The sequence below is a fragment of the Rutilus rutilus genome (genome assembly GCF_951802725.1).
Source record: "Rutilus rutilus genome assembly, chromosome: 19".
NCBI lineage: Eukaryota > Metazoa > Chordata > Actinopteri > Cypriniformes > Leuciscidae > Rutilus > Rutilus rutilus.
In genome coordinates, this window is record NC_140232.1 from 16048370 (window position 1) to 16064626 (window position 16257).

General features: G+C 40.0%; 1 protein-coding gene across 16 annotated transcripts in view; it reads right to left on the reverse strand.

The window, feature by feature from the left end:
• Positions 1-16058, reverse strand: part of ep400 (E1A binding protein p400) — a 35203-nt gene extending 19145 nt beyond the window's left edge. For 14 of the 16 annotated variants that reach the window (XM_084389476.1, XM_084389484.1, XM_084389478.1 and 11 more), the window contains exons 1-22: positions 15872-16058; positions 11722-13067; positions 10688-10795; positions 10392-10476; positions 7591-7982; positions 6897-7202; positions 6593-6778; positions 6256-6396; positions 5614-5692; positions 5470-5528; positions 5309-5366; positions 5137-5226; positions 3963-4076; positions 3632-3819; positions 3319-3496; positions 3055-3191; positions 2716-2885; positions 1888-2062; positions 1636-1772; positions 1354-1540; positions 1107-1276; positions 500-690 (exon numbers count right to left, since the gene is read on the reverse strand). In XM_084389476.1, the coding sequence (XP_084245602.1) occupies positions 500-690; positions 1107-1276; positions 1354-1540; positions 1636-1772; positions 1888-2062; positions 2716-2885; positions 3055-3191; positions 3319-3496; positions 3632-3819; positions 3963-4076; positions 5137-5226; positions 5309-5366; positions 5470-5528; positions 5614-5692; positions 6256-6396; positions 6593-6778; positions 6897-7202; positions 7591-7982; positions 10392-10476; positions 10688-10795; positions 11722-13035 (4465 nt within the window). In that variant the 5' untranslated portion in view covers positions 13036-13067; positions 15872-16058. The other 2 variants (XM_084389480.1, XM_084389477.1) reach the window with 2 other exon arrangements.
• Between the last annotated feature and the right edge of the window lie 199 nt (positions 16059-16257).

Genomic DNA, 16257 nt, shown 5'->3' on the forward strand with positions numbered 1-16257 from the left:
TAATCTTGCAGTGACATCTCTTCTATGATGATGTGTGCAACTCACATGAGATAACAGCAATTAACAAACAACATTGATCCAATCAATTCCCAACTGACAAATATAGAAGAAAAAAAAAAATAATACAGTAATTTCCATTTCATGCTGACTTATAGTTCAAACGAAAATGAAAATTCTAGGGTTAGGGATTTCAGCGAAGCCTCAGAAAACATCACTTATGATATATTAGTTTAAGTAATTAACTAACACCAAGATCAGAGATGGCAACAAATAACACATAAAAAAAAACATGTAAATAGAGATTCCTAGGAACAAATAACTGACATGAGCATGTTTTCTGGGGAGGAGACCATCTGCATCAAAAAGCATCTGCAAAAATATCATACCACTTCACAAAAACTTGCAGATTGTAAGTTATGGGTCTAAGTGTGGGAACACGTTTGTGTAAGTTATGGGTCTAAGTGTGGGAACACGTTTGTGTAAGAAGGTAGGGTCTTACCCTGTGCGGAAGTGGTTGTGGTAAGAGGTGATTTGCCCCTGGGTTGTGTGCTAGGAGCAGCAGTAACAGGGTTGGTAGTGGTGGTGGGGGCAGTAGTCACAGCAGTGGCACGAGGGGCTTGAGTGGTGCTGCTAGTCATGGGAACAAGACGTCCCTCTGGTTTAGTCCCATATTGCACTGGCTGGAACAACCTGAAGTTACAAACATCCAACAGTCAGCATCAATTCATCTGGTCCTTTCCTGTGGTACATTGTCATCTCCCCATCATACATGTCATAATATGTTCAATAAAAACAAGTAATATTCACTACTATACCGCGTAGACTGTTTACCATGAAAAAAAAAACCCAATGTATTAAGAAATATACCCATTATATTTAACAAGAACCAGTTCCATAATTACATAATTTTGGTGTGAAAACAATTGCACCAACATCAGTATTAACACTGTATTGTGATATTATTAGGTTTTGTCTCATTTACAAACATTATGCCCTGTTATTACTGTAGGGGAATTTACAGCTAACCACAGTCAAGGTTCATCATGCTTGTTTACATTACAGAATTCATTACGATATGAGAGTGGTGGGTCTTTAAGAATGGACACCTCATAGGTTTGATCTTGCATGGTCTGGGTCGTGCTGGTGGGTCACGTGCACTGTAGATCTCTTCGATCAGCTGTTTGGTCATTCTGAGTTTTGGCAGAGCCTCCTCTGCCTCATAACGAGTCAACTTGCCCTCGTTACTTATCAGGTCAAACAGTGACATATCTACAGTCTGGAACAGAAAATGGCCTATTAGTCAACAAACATCTTCTATCTAGCACAGTCCATGGGTTTATTTCTCTTGCTTACCTTCCACTGGTCCTGCTGCAGTGCGGTGAGCAGTAATGATGGGGTGTTGTACTGAAGTGGCTGACATATGTAAGAGTTGTGTGTGTCTCTGGGTTGGATCAGGTCTGGATGGTTGCAGATCTTCTGCAGCTGCATAAGAACCTCCAGGACTCTGACAAAATGTCCTGTCTTTAGAGCCTCCTGTGCACTAGAGGGCAGTAGAAAAACAGAAAAACACTCAAAATGGATGACTTGTAGATGAGCTGGTTAAGGTGTGTTTGGCTGAGTGTGTCCTGTACTGACCTGGGCTGGATAAGGATGTCCTCATACATGCTCTTTTGCCTCTTGGACAGACGGCACTTGAGAATGTGCTCGTACTTCTTGGGCATTTGCTTCTCTACATCTCTCTTGGAACGGCGCAGGATGAAGGGCTGAATCATCTACAGCAGAAAGGAAGAAAACAAAATTATGACCGAGGTGCTTGTGAAAGGTAGTTAACCAAAGGCACAACATCCTGTGTTAAAGTCATCAGAAACAACTTCCATCAGGCCTCACCCTGTGCAGTCTGATGACCAGTTTGTGGCAGTAGTCTTGGTTCTGATCGGTGCCGGGTTTGATGGGGAAGCTGAGGTATGGGTGAGTGATTCCAGGCAGGAGGAAGTGGATCATGGTCCATAACTCTTTCAGAGTGTTCTGCAGAGGTGTGTTGATTAAGAGGATCCTCTGCTGACTGTTGAGAAAATCATATAAAAAATTCGAACTTTTACAATATATCTTAAATAGTAAGGATGCACCAATATGAAGGTGTAAATAAGCATCTATATATATATAAAATACTAAATTAAAATGATTGCTTTTAGTTTTTATTATTTTAGGCAAAATTGTATAGAAATATATATATTTAATAATACTTACATATAAGTAGTATTACTGTATATATATATATATATATATATATATATATATATATATATATATATAAATAAATAAAAGTATTATTAATATTTCGAATTAGCTTTTATTTTGATATTTTCTGTTCTGTTTACATTTTAGTTAGAATAATTTTATGTGCTTTTGTCATTTCTGTTAGTTTTTTTAATATTTAAATTTTGCTTTGATTTATATTTATTTCAGGTTTAGTAATTTTAGTATGTCAAACATTTAATTTAAGTCTATTTTTTTAGTTTAAGTATTTAATATTTATGTTTTAGCTTTATTTCAACAATTTGATGGTATTAGTTATAGTAACAATTACAGTAACAACAGCAGTTGAAATATACCAAATGTACTGTAAATATTTTCTCAAATGTAAAAATCCCGAAAACATGACATCAATAGATACCAAATGGAAAACTGTTCCAGTGTTTTGCCATGTTTCCCAACCTCTTTATGTTGAAGATGGTCTCCCAGTGTTTCTCAGTCATATTCTTGATGAGCTGCACCTCGTCCAGCACCAGGTGCCTCCATCGCCTCCTCATAAAGTGAGACTGATCTTTCAGCAGAAGCTTGTATGATGTCACACACACGTGGAAACTGTTGGGCTCACACCACCTCTGCACACATTAGACGACAGTGGGAAAGTGAGAACAGACAACAGGAAAAAAAGGTGCCCACTTCATAACCAAGAATTTAAATGACCTACCAACTCACAAAAAAAAAAAAATGCTGACAACAGGGCTGGATTTACAGCAAGTCTGGTATGTGAAAGTACATGGTTCATACCAATCTCTTGTGTCTGCGCTGCCTTCGGCTGCCGAGGTACAGGAGTATCTTCAGTCCAGGACACCAGCGTTTGAACTCCATTTCCCAGTTCAGCAGCTTACAGGTCCTCACCACCACCAAATGAGGCCCCCAAATACCTGCCACACCCACATGACACCAGAATGTGTTGCATTTTATTCTTAAATTCACAAAAAAAAAAATCTGACACCTTAAGAAAACATTTTTATTGTCTATAAATGTGCTAGAAGTGGCTGGTGGTGGTACCCTGGTTGCAGGCCAAGTGAGCGAAGTAAGCCACAGTCTGTACAGTTTTGCCGAGACCGGTTTCATCTGCCAGGATGCCATTGAGGTTTTTGCGGTAGAGGTTTGCCAGCCACTCCACCCCGACCTGCTGGTACTCTCTCAGAGAGCCGTGCAGAAGAGCAGGAGGAGAGGAACGACTCTGAGATGAAAAGGGATAATGAGTCATCAGACAATCAAACACAGAGAGCCCACTTTGAATGAAACAACCACTCAATTGAATATTTAATCTTCCTGTTTAAATCAGTCCCTGTGAGTAACAGCATAAGTGACTCACAGTTAGAGTGGTCCTGGCGCTGCCTTTGGGCAGAATCAGGTCTGTTGCTGCAGCAACCTCAGCGATATCCTTTGTGGGCTTCCCATCAGGGCCAGAAGCCATCCGCTCAGCCCCACGGTACTGATCCATACTTAGCAAAGAGTCTATTAGCACTGCATCATGTGGACTGTTCAATGGAGAATTCATGTCTGAACAGAGAACAGCATTAAAAAAAACTGTTACTGCAACATCAAATCAATACAGTCAAAAGTACTGATTCATTTGAATATTTTTGTATTTCAGGGCTTCTATTGAGAATGTATGAACAATTGCGTTAGTTCTTAAGACAAACCATCAGCTTCCTCTCTGTCTTCATCCTCGCTCTGGATGGAAGGCTGCGGCCAATCAAAGCCCTCGGCGTAAGCACCAGCGTACTGCTTCACCAGATCATCCAATGGCACTTCAGCTACAAGACACAGACACATAGTTTATAGTAGTGTAGGGCCCTTTGATTTCCGCGATGCGGAAAACACGGACGGAATCCCGAAATCCAGTCATAAAATCAGAATTCACTATATAATGCGGAATTTCACGGAATTTGTCAAATCTTGGATGAATAAATCAAAAGTAGGTCAGTACACTCAACTCGAATTGCGATATAGACTAGTGTCAGTGAATATTAAACCACAAAGACTATTTAAATATGAATCCTGCATGTTCTGAGTGTATCTTTGTCTAATTTAATTTACCACACACACACACACTGAAGCATGCGTGACGCTCGCAGTGTTTTCTGCCTCTGCCGCCTCACTTTAAGAGGACATGAATGCATGAACTTCTCCAGAGCCGCTCTGAGTCACTTCACAAGTATTTTACAGTTTCATTTGAGAAAAACTATTGCATATCAAACACAAGAAACTCAAAGGTCTGTTTGAAAGTTTGGTTTTAACCTGCAGAAATTATGACAAATCTATCCTGTTGAACAGTAGAATTTAGATATGTCTCAATGTAATAATAATACTAACACAAAGTTAGTACTTTATTAAGTTAAAACTAATTTCATAGGGCCATTAATTAATTGAACCATTAAAATGGGAACGGATTTCATAAAGCCCAAGTAGTAGTAGTTTGAGTTTTCAGTGGCTGATAACTAGAGAACGAACTTGCCTTGGCCAATATAATACAGACGTATAATAGCCTGAAACCGTTACACATAAACAAGTACACAAAACTCCAACTTAATTTTATCTCAAAATTCAATCAAATTACTAAAAAAAAAATTATTAAACTTTTTTTTATAAAAAAAACAAAAAAACATTGCCAAGTAAACAAATAGATTTATATAACTGACCAATGCAGCATGATCAATGACCTTAAAAATGCCAAAAAGCAGCTATATATTTCAGTCAATCACTAAATATGGAATACTATGTATTCGCCCATAGTCTGATATTTTTCCAAAATATTAATATCAAAATTTATTTCCGGTCAAAGACATGACCAAACGTCTGAGATGTAAAACTTGCCTTCTTTTGTTAGATCGGCCAGCTCGGCTTTCTGATCAGCTGCGCCCTCCGTAGCCTCCTGTTCTTCTATTGTACTTTCCTCATCTTCAACTGCAAAAGAACAACAGAGCATTCAGCAGCGTGCACACAGACGCGCATACAGAAGCTGACTATGTAGAAATGCAGTATGTACCCTCTACATCTGACAGCGAGGTGCTTGACTTTCTCTTGCGGGATGGGCCAGTCTCCTGCTTAAAGGAGGAAAAAGAGGTTTGAAGATTGTTGTGGACAATGAGAGGATGAGTTGAGCAGCAATAAGGAAGGATCTTTGAGAACTCATGGAGAAGATCTTACCGCTTTACTCTCTTTATCCGATTTCTCTCCGGATGACTGGGCCGGTTTAGCACAATGACCTATAACAATACATCGTCTCTTCTGAATGAATGAACTCTGACAAACAGTTAAGACAGGTCAGATATAATCATTACTTAATCTCACCTTTACTTGCAGCCTTCTGCAGGCCGAGAACTTTTTGCTGTTTGTCATAGATCTCAAAACGCAGCTTGATTTCCACAACCTGTGGTAAGAGGGAAAGAAATCAATTATTCACGTTTTTACATTTCATTGCACTTCTTATCCATTGTTTTTCAATGTAAACATGCACTAGACGGAAGTGTTTGACCATTGCACTCGGGTCTCATGTCTTTTGCAGAGTCTCGTCCATAAGATAGCGTTCCAAAAAACGCAGCTCCCAAATAAGAAAAAAAGCTCAACTTTTAAAAAATGCTTCTCTAGACGTTGCGTTTTTTTCCACTGACCTGAGCCTTTTTTTCTTTTCTTTTTTTTTTTACCGCAAAGCGCAAAGCTGTGTGAATGGCCCCTTAGAAATGTTATGAAAAATTAGAAATGTTGCCTTGGCTACTTACTGGGGGAAAAAAAAGTGTTTAAAGTACTAAAATTACTAAAAATAAAATAAAAACAAATCAAATCTTAATTAAAATATTTAAAAAAATACTAAAGCACATAAAATTAAACTAAAATTATAGAAATAAAAGCTCATTCAAAATAATAAATACTATAATAGTATATAAATAATAAAATAACCGAAATAATACTGGTAGCAATAATAAGTAAATGTACCTGTTCGATGTTGGACCAGAAGTAGTCAACCCCACGGGCGATGGTGCTGGCAATGTGCCGCAGCCTCATCTCCTCCTCTCTCTTCTCGCGTTCCTCCACCTTCTTCTGTTCGTCATGGTAACGTGCACATGTGCGCACAAGCTACAGACAGAGATGACATTGAACTCAAAATCAAAGCAGAATCTTAGCTTGCTCTATAACTAATTGTCACTGTCACTATTACATAGTGTCCGAATGCATTGAGGTGTTACCTATGCTAGGAGTCACAGAGCAATCAGCTCAATTAATACTGTCTGAGACATTGCTAATATCGGAGACTGAGTGCGAGTCTTCTCACCTTCTTGGCAGCAGCAATTTTCCAGCGCCTTTCCTGGGCAAAGTCAGCTGCCATCCACTGCATCTCCTCCAGGAGGTAGTCCCAGTGGGATTTGGGCCTGCAGGCCTCCTGCAGCTTGGGTAAGCGGCTAGCTGACCACTGGCCCTCTTTACGGAGCTCTGAAATGCGCTGGTGCACGTGACTCTCCTACAATGCAATGTGACAATCTTGTCTGAGATATTACAGGCAGCACATACAACAAAGTAACCTATTTTTAGCTGACATATACCGAACATATTAAAGATCATATTGTAATTGTTCTCACCAACTTGGCTTGTTCTGCTTGCTTGTCCTGAGAGCTTTCCTGTGAGTTCTGCCCGACCGGATTCTGACCCAGCCCAGACATTTTCAGCCCGGTGGTGCCATTCGTGGAAGCGAGTTTGGACTGGGCAACAGAGGAGAGGCTGGGGCCAGTACAGGGGGTGCGGACCGGGACAGAAGGGTGTGGGGAGGGTAGAGAGGACGGGGATGTGAGAGGAGCAGGAGACATGGCAGCGTTGGAGAGAGAGTTAGACATCAAACGCTGGGCAGGCTGGGAGGAATCTGATCCAGGACGAACAAGTGTCACAGTCTGAAAAAAATAGAGAGAAGATGAACTGTAAAAAAATCTACTGTTGTAATAGGGCTGTGCAATATATATTGTATATTCATGATATATTCATAATGGTTTTGCTGACGATATAAAATTGTGAACATTGTGTTGATTTTATACCACTTTTTAGTTTCCAAAAGTGTCATCAGAAAAATTTCACGAATTTTTTTTTTTTGACAGTCCAAAAGCTAAAGAGCCAAATCACAAACATGCCCATCATAACCCACTTTTATTACTATCACAGTAAGCAGAACAAGCTTTTTCAAACTTGGAAGACATACTTCTCAATGTGGTAAGTTTGTTAAAAGTTTGTTAAAGTTTGTTAGAAAGCAATGTTTTCTTGGCACAGTTTGTTAAGCATACTCACTGCCTGTCCAGGCTGCATGACCGACTGCTGCATCTGCTGTTGCTGCTGCATCTGGAGGTGGAGTCCTGACTGCATCTGCTGAAGCTGTGCCTGCAGCTGTGCGTGTGGGTTAACTGGAGCCAGCACGGCCCCAGTACCCTGAACCTTCACCTGGAGCTGACCTCCAGACATCGGAGCCTGCTGGTCCACCAACATGGCCTGACCCTGAGACAGGGAGAGAGGCAGACCCGCCATGGGGATCCCACCCTGGGGTAGGCGGCCTGGAAGCTGCGGGGGTGGCGTGTGAAGGCTGGCGGCGTTCTGGACCGGGGGACCTTTGGATGGGTCATACTGTTGCTGGTTCTGTTTCTGCCCACCAATCTGGACTGTTTGTGGGGTGGGAGGCATGCCTCCTGTTTCACGGGGCAAGATGAAGGAAACAGAGTAGAGAGAGGAAAGAGAGGAGAGACAGATAGAGGGATATGGGGCAAGGAAGAATTCCAAAGGGAAAAAATGAAGAATTTGAAATCATATATTGTCTTGTCAGTTTACCTGAAAGGCCCAAATTTTGAAAGTGACACTTTATATCCTAAAACATTTTTTCTTGTTTTTAGATAAAATGAAAGAACATGCAAATTCCTATTTCACCTGCAAATTCTACTTTGCTTTTTAAAGATTAGTATTTGAATTTACATTATTTTTGACAATTAAGAACATTTCAACTCCATTTCTCATTACCGTAATGTTAGATTTTATTTAAATTGTATTATGCGGCTATGACTATGTAACATTTTTAAATCTTTACACATTTTCTTTGCACATCACAGCCTGTAAAATATATTTATATATATACATTTTGCTTTATTTTTTTGCTTTATTTTTTTTATTACATAATTATTACAAACATTTAAATCAAACATTAAGATGTCTAATTGTCATGAAAATAACGCCACAATACTTAAAAGCATTTATTTTGATTGTGAAGTGCAATAGAACTCTATAGCAATAGACATTTTACCCATTTATGTTTCAACCAAACTTTTGATTTTATGGGTATGATGTTATGAGTAACCAGCAATGTGTTACACAATGCTGAAGAAAAGGGATCATTAATGAAAAATACAGATCATGTCACAATGACTAAATAACAAAACTCAAGGTAGATTTACATGTTCTAATAATGGAAAATTAGAACTCGTAAATGTGAAAATTAAAATACTTCATTCAATGCTTAAGAATACTACTATGAAGAACAAAACTAATCATGCATTACCACTGATCTATCCATAAGTGGAAAAGTCTAGATATTAAAAGAAACAAAAATCAAGAAAACAAAATAAAAAATAAAAAACAAAATAAAAAACAGGAGAAGAACTCAAAAGAAGGAAAGGAAATGGACACGACTGAAGCACCGACACATTTCATGAACATGCATGAAGCAGGTAATGTCTGAAACATCTGCGTTAATACACGTGCTAAACAACAGCAAAGCAGAGGGTATAGCAGAGGAATGACAAGGGAAGTTTAGCACACAAGAAGGTAAAGCCCAGCTGTAAACACAAAGTATCTCCCTCTTTTAGCATTTCATCATGAGCAAAATGACCAACTACAGCAATGTTTTCAACTCCGGAGCTTTCTGAGGTTAATTTGCTTGTTTATAAGAGCTTTCCTGAGCGCCACTATCGGCTCCTCACCATCAGGTCATGAGGGAATTTTATGGAAACCGAAGATGAGGGTGGGAACTGAAAATATGATGACGATAAAACAAGGAGAAATTAAAATAACTTGCTAGATGGAGGGAACCAAGATTGAAAATGCATTGAGATTCCAATTTGAGAATGCAGTGAGTTTAGGGAAGTGAAGGAGGATCTTTGTAGGATCAGGAGAGGAGATGTCAACTATAAAACCGCAGAACTAAAAGGAAAACAAACACGGTGTGAAAGAGGACATCCCAGTAGAGAGGACAGTTTGGGGCTCATCATCTGATGAACCATGGATGGAATCAGAGATGCCATTATGGCGAAGAAGAACGTACACAAATGAGGTGAATGGCTCAAGGAACTAATGAGCAAATCATAAATGAAAAAAAGTGATGTCTTCCAAATTGATCTTCAGCTGTATCTTCTGCTCAGCTGTCCCTTTGATGGTTAGCAAAAGATTTTGAGATGAGAACTGAGACTGAACTGAGTCCCAACAAGTGGATCACAACTGGTAGATGATGCTTGGAAAAAAAGGTGGGATCAACTTTGGGAACTCTGGAATGAACCCTGACCTCCAGCAGCATTGAATAACGGACACAAGAGCGGACCTGGCCCGAGACGCAGCGGCGCTCCTACCTTGCGCTGTCGGCATGAGCTGCTGGAGGGGAACGCCGGGAGATCCTAAAGCAGTTACAGCGGGGTGTTGGAATATCATCCCATGCCGACCCACTTCCATCCGGGACCTCTTAGCCTGATCTGGGATGCAAAACACACAATACCCTCAAAACGCAAAAGACCTCCCTCCCAAAAAAATGAGATATAGAACAAGAAAAAAAAAAGAAGGAGAAAAAAAACAAAAAAACACTTGGCACATGGCAATGATGTTTGCACACCAGCAGGAAGCTGTTGGGAAGCTCCGTTCCCTGTTTTCTGGATTACAGGCTTCAAACACAGAGCTGGGAAAAGATGCCGGAATACTGAGTAAGCAGAAGCAAATTGGAAGGGGAGAAAAGGAAACTAACAACAGCAAACAGAAAGGCATAAAATAAAAAGGGGGATAAAGAACAAAGAAAACAAAAGAAAACTGGCCTCCACCTTTGCCCTGCGTCAACGTCGCCCTACCTGCTTGTGCCATGGCCTGCTGCCGTTTGAAAGCCTCCATGTCCATAGGGTTAGAGATGCTGCCACCTGCCACCCCGACATGAGTCTGTGAGATGGAAGACAAACCAAAGTGAGGCTCATTCACACGGAGCAAAAACAGTTCTGTTAACCTTAACTAAAATCTTGCCTAATTATGTCCAATGTCACAATTCTCTCAAACCACATAATTAAAACGCCCTGTCATACGAGTGTTAAAAATATTTGAAATGTTCTGAATGAATCCTCCTTCACAATTCCAGTAAGGAAGCCTCCATCACCTGGAACTGCTGCTGACCGGAGAACGCTGCAGACACGTTGGGTGGGAGTTGTGTAGCTATAGCAACAGGAGTCACCGTCTGTCCATCCTTTCCAGTCACTACTTTCACCTGAGAGGTTGTCATAGAAACAGATGAAAGATACAAAACCACAGAAAATACATCCTGATGTCTGCAAAAGAAATAGAGACCAGTTCTCTACAAAGAAAAGTTGTTTCATGGGTCAGAGACATGATGATCATTTTGATCATCTGGATCTATTAATTTAGTCAAAAATACATAGATTTCTAAACATTTATTTTGATATTATTGGGGGAGATGAAGTAAAAATATCAGAGTGATACAGCTGTCTTGATATTATAATGAAGAGAGAAACCATCCTTTAAGGAATACTATTCCTTAAAATGAATTTTTTTTAGTAGTTTGATAAAAAAATTCTCGAGAATATTTTAACAAAACACTGACTGCATCACTGGATGGGAAAAAAACTGACATTTGGGAAAAGTCTACCAAATCATGTCATGTGATTTGACCAAGAAAGCAAACAAAAAACAGGAAATGATATAATAGAGAGGACACCTGAAGAGCTCTGTGACTTAAAATATCAGATATTTTACCTTGTTATGACGGTGAAAAGGCTGTAAAATGTCATGTGTTGCGAATCCCACAAATTTCACAATATTACTGGGTGAGCATTAGAGACTTCTTTCAAAACATGTGACCCCAAACGTTTAAAATGTAGTGTATGTTTTCTTACTTAAAAATATACATTTTAAAACTGTTTTTAAAATAAAGAGTGTGTAATGTATTCAAGGTGTATGATAAAAATGTTTTTTCTTTTTTACTTGACGTTACACCACATGATGCCTTTTAAACCCCATCACATTTAAACGTTTCTTACAAACAGTATTTCTAAATGTTTTCTAAAATATTTTTTGGACACAATAGAAGGTTTATTGTGGACACTTATCACTGAGCCTTACACAAAGAAGAGTGCATTTGAAAACAGAAAGTAAGAGCCCAATGCATTCTTTTACCTCATCATTAATGACCTCAGACTGCTCTTCCTCATCCTCTTCATCTTCAAGGTCAAGATCGTTTTGCCTCAGGTAGGTGAAGAGAGGCACACAAGGCTTTTTCTTGAAGGCAATGTAGTCCATCATGTTCCCTTGCAGATGCTGCAGGAAAAAGAGCTCTATCAGGTACTCCTTAAACACCTCCTTCAGACTGTCCATTTTCTTCCCATGATGCTCCAGACACTGCTTCCTCAACTGTGCCACCTCTGGGTTTGAGGGCGCAATCTCTTCCAGCTTCTTCGGCTGCATCTTCTTCATGCTGGTGGGGGTCATGGACTGGCTGGCAAGGCCCTGGGGAGGGTTGCTCATGGATGGGCTGGAGGGAGGGATGGCGGATGGGACCCCGAAAGAGGTTGCCGCAGATGATCCCACAACGCCTTGCGCAGTCTTCTCAAAAATCATGGGTCTTGCTAACTGGCCTTGGATGATGCTACTGATCTGAGGAGGCAGATTGGAGGTGGTGATATGCCCAGGGCTGCCTAAAGTCGGGAGAGCAGCCCCTGCCGCAACCGGGCTCTGCGGGCCCAAATGGTGTATGGTGCCCCCGGTTTGAGAGTGTGGCTGGGACAGGCGTCTTTCTCTGATGGCCCCCGGAGTCCCAGGTGAGGTCAGCTGAACGCCTCCTGCTGTGGTCGGAGTCAGCTGAGCCAATCCTGCTCCATCCTGGTACACAAAATGGGCTGATGGGCTGCCCAAGTTGAGCTGCCTAACCATAATCCCTGCCTCCACAAACCGCGTCGGGCTTTGACCGCACACTCCCAGAGCCGACACAGGAGCGTTCGGCCTGGGCACAGCCTGTATGGGGACCGGACTGTGCTGGGTGGGACTTTGAGGCTGTAGGCTTTGGGACAAGGGTGACGTCACCTGGATGTAAGACGAAGACCCAGGCTCAAACCTCCACTGCTGGGGCTGATGCTGAAAGCCAGGGGACGCCGGGCTCTGGAGAGGCAGGGAGGCGAGGGTGATCTGCTGGTTCCCTGGAACCATTGGTCCCACGTTCTGTAAAGTGATGTTCATGTTCGGGCCAGTGACCGGACTCCGACTCATGATGATTTGATAATTGGGAGACTGTGGCGCAGAGGGACTTGCAGATGGAGCAAAAGATGTCACCGGTGACTGGGGGTGATTGGCATTTGCTGGCTGTTGCTGGGTAACCGGCATGGGCTGCTGCTGGGACTGCTGTGGTTGCTGCTGTTCTTCTGCCTCAGATCCAGTGAAGGACTTTGTTCTCTGAAGGTTCCTCTGCACATTTGGTGGGCCTCCTCCATGGTGCATTTCGTGCCACTTTTATTGTATTAAAAGACACTCTGTGGGGAGACAACAGTGCAATATTTCTATCATGCATATATTTGGGCAAAGATATAGAAATGAATTAATACTGAACCTCAAGGGAAACAGTCATTAATAATTTGTAGTTCAAACAGACCCAGGCCAATTAAAGGGACAGTTAATTAAAAAATAATAATTCTGTCAACAACATTTACTCACCTTTATGTCATTTCAAACCCTTATTTTACACATAAATAACAATATGAGTATCTTTTGACTGAAATCAAAACTTTGATACTCCAAAAAGTCCAATTATTTTAAACATATACTTCAACATGCTTATTTGACACGCAGTGTGCTCTACCAATGTGCTCTATGTATGTTCAACAAACAATGGTGTTTCTGAAAAAACGCCTTAATTAAATTGTTCATCTTAAAGTGATCGTGTCTCATCAGTAGCCTTGGATTCAACCACTTGAATTATATAATTTTACGATGTCTTCATTTGATGCATGAACTTTTAGTGAAATGGACTTTCAATGGAAGGACAGAGATATCTCAGATTTCATTAAAAATATCTTCATTTGTGTTTCTAAAATGAACAAAAGTCATACAGGTTTGGAACGACATGAGGGTGAGTAATGGCAATTTTTTATTTTAGGTGAACTATCCCTTTAATATGCCAATAATTAGTCTTCAAAGATTTATCATCATCATCATATAATAAACCATGTAATAAGCCAAGGTGCTACCTTACCCCTTCGTTGTGTGAATTATTAGGCTAAATCTACCAACAGTCTTGTCAATGGATAATAAACTATTTCTGTTTTGAGTAAATATTTTTGTTCAATTCTCTGTAGTAGTGTCTATACTATACAAGAACTATACAAGTATATTCATTTATAAATGTTTATGACACATTCATTTTTACCCTTTAAATGTAAAGCAACTACCCATATACAGTACATTTACGTAAAGCAATATACACACATATAGTGTGTATATATATATATATATATATATATATATATATATATATAGTAGGATACATGCATCCAACTTTATTCATACTCCTGTAAAACAATATAAAATTATCGCCCAGCTCAAATCTGTTAAGTGCGACAATAAGACATGAGGATATTACATTTCTTCTCAATAGCTAAAACACTAAACTCCATTCTCTGAACCAAATGCTCAGTGGCCTAAACATATTTTGTCATATAAATCCCTCTTTTGGTAAAAAAAAGTTCTGGTAGTTAGACAGTAGACTCCATTAACATTTACATTTATTCATTTAACCATTTGCAAAACTCTAAATACATTCTCACTTACTAAAACACATTTCGCACTGTGATGCATTGCTTTTGTGTTGGAAAATGGTAAACAAGCTGGAAGTTAAACAACTATAACACAATTGTCATTGTTTACACACAACGACTCAAAATTGTTCACTCTCGTTTCTAAAGATGCGATCAAACCAACTGTACAACATACAGGCCAGCTCAGACTGCACAGGTGACACAGGTGCACTGAATGTTGATACGAACAATGGATGGGAACTATCTGAGAAGGAGAGGAGGAAGAGGTGGTGGATGAAGAGGAAGAGGATAAGGACAAGAAAGAGCAGTGTTGTCAAGGCTGGATCCGGCCTGGCAAGGGACATCAATGTTAGGGTTAGGGCATCAATGTTGCCTTTGTCCTGAGGCCGGATCCAGCACAAAGACGTGATGCTGAGGCAGAATGAAACTCACACTGACCTTGCATTTGGAAAATCTTTTTGAATGTACTGTAAAATGCTTTTGATTTAGAATACTCTGACCTTTTGCAGTTGGGCTAGTGCATTTTTACCATATGCAAGTGCTGAATATACAGAAATTCTATAATACTACACAATATTCAATACAATACTATACTTGCAGTACATACAGTATACAGTATTTTCACCGTACTAAATGGTGATCACTATACTTTAAGTAATTGTACAATTAGTAACTACATGATCTGGATGCTGTGTTCTCCACTTTTATTTAATTTTTTGTAATGTCTAATGAATGCACTGTAGTGTTTATATATTGACTGACCTGTGTATGATCTGAAAGCTCTGTTTGATTTTGCCAGAAGAGTCAGTGGTTTTGTAAAATTGGTGTGAGAAAATGGGTGAAGCTTTCAAGGAATGTGTCTCAGGGATTGTGAAAATGTGTTTTGTGAATATCTTTATACAAATAAACTTGACTTGATTTGACTATTCAATACTGAATCGATCAGTCACTACATCCCTACCACCTCTAACAGAAATTCACCATGGTAACCACAGCTTACGATAAAAAGATCACATTGTTGTTTTTACAGTAATTTTACAGTATGTATACTAGCCACAAGCCATTGTATATAAAAAAAGAGATATTAAACTAAATGTGAAATAACTGACAGATTCTTAATGTTTGAATCAGACCCTGTAAGTTATTAACTTATGCTTTTTCAATAGTGACTGTGGTATTTGGGGGGAAACATAATTCCCACGGTATATTTTAGCCAGGAATAAAACCCACTATGGGGTTGACAACACTGTGTTTACTAGTAAAACCCTCTCTGCTCTCAGGCTGACTGACATATAACGTTAGTCAGCCACAGCCTAACACAGCTAACAACCCGAACCACTCTTCTCGTATCATCAAATAGCTATTCTGATCCAGTACGAGCACGTGCAACATACCCGTGTGCATTCTTTAAGTGTGTGTAGTGGTGTGGTTTATGTGAGCATTCAAAGCAGAATATGTGTGAGTTTCCGCTCGCGGAGCATTAGCTCGCCTGCTAAACACAAACATCAACACGCGCCACTTACTGTACAATCGCCGTCCCGCGCTCCAACCATCCACTGCAAACTCTACCCTCAGTGTCTAATTGACAAAACACCTGTGGGTTTCCACTCTCACGAATACACAGTCAATAAAACTGTTATTAGCGTATGACAGATGTTTCTGTGTGAATCATGGCGATAGACTGATTATTTTTTTCTTTCTTCTCTGAATACCCGGAAACACTCGACTGAGAGCGTGACGTTTACTTGACTGACGGGCTGTTGTCCAATCACGACACAGAAAGAAAGAGCAGCGTATGCGCGAGGGCGGGACTACCGTAGGTTTTGCTTCCCTTCGTTACTCACCTTGCATGGATAATGAGTATTAATCATGTAGTAGAATTTTACACAGAAATTTATATAGGTGAAAA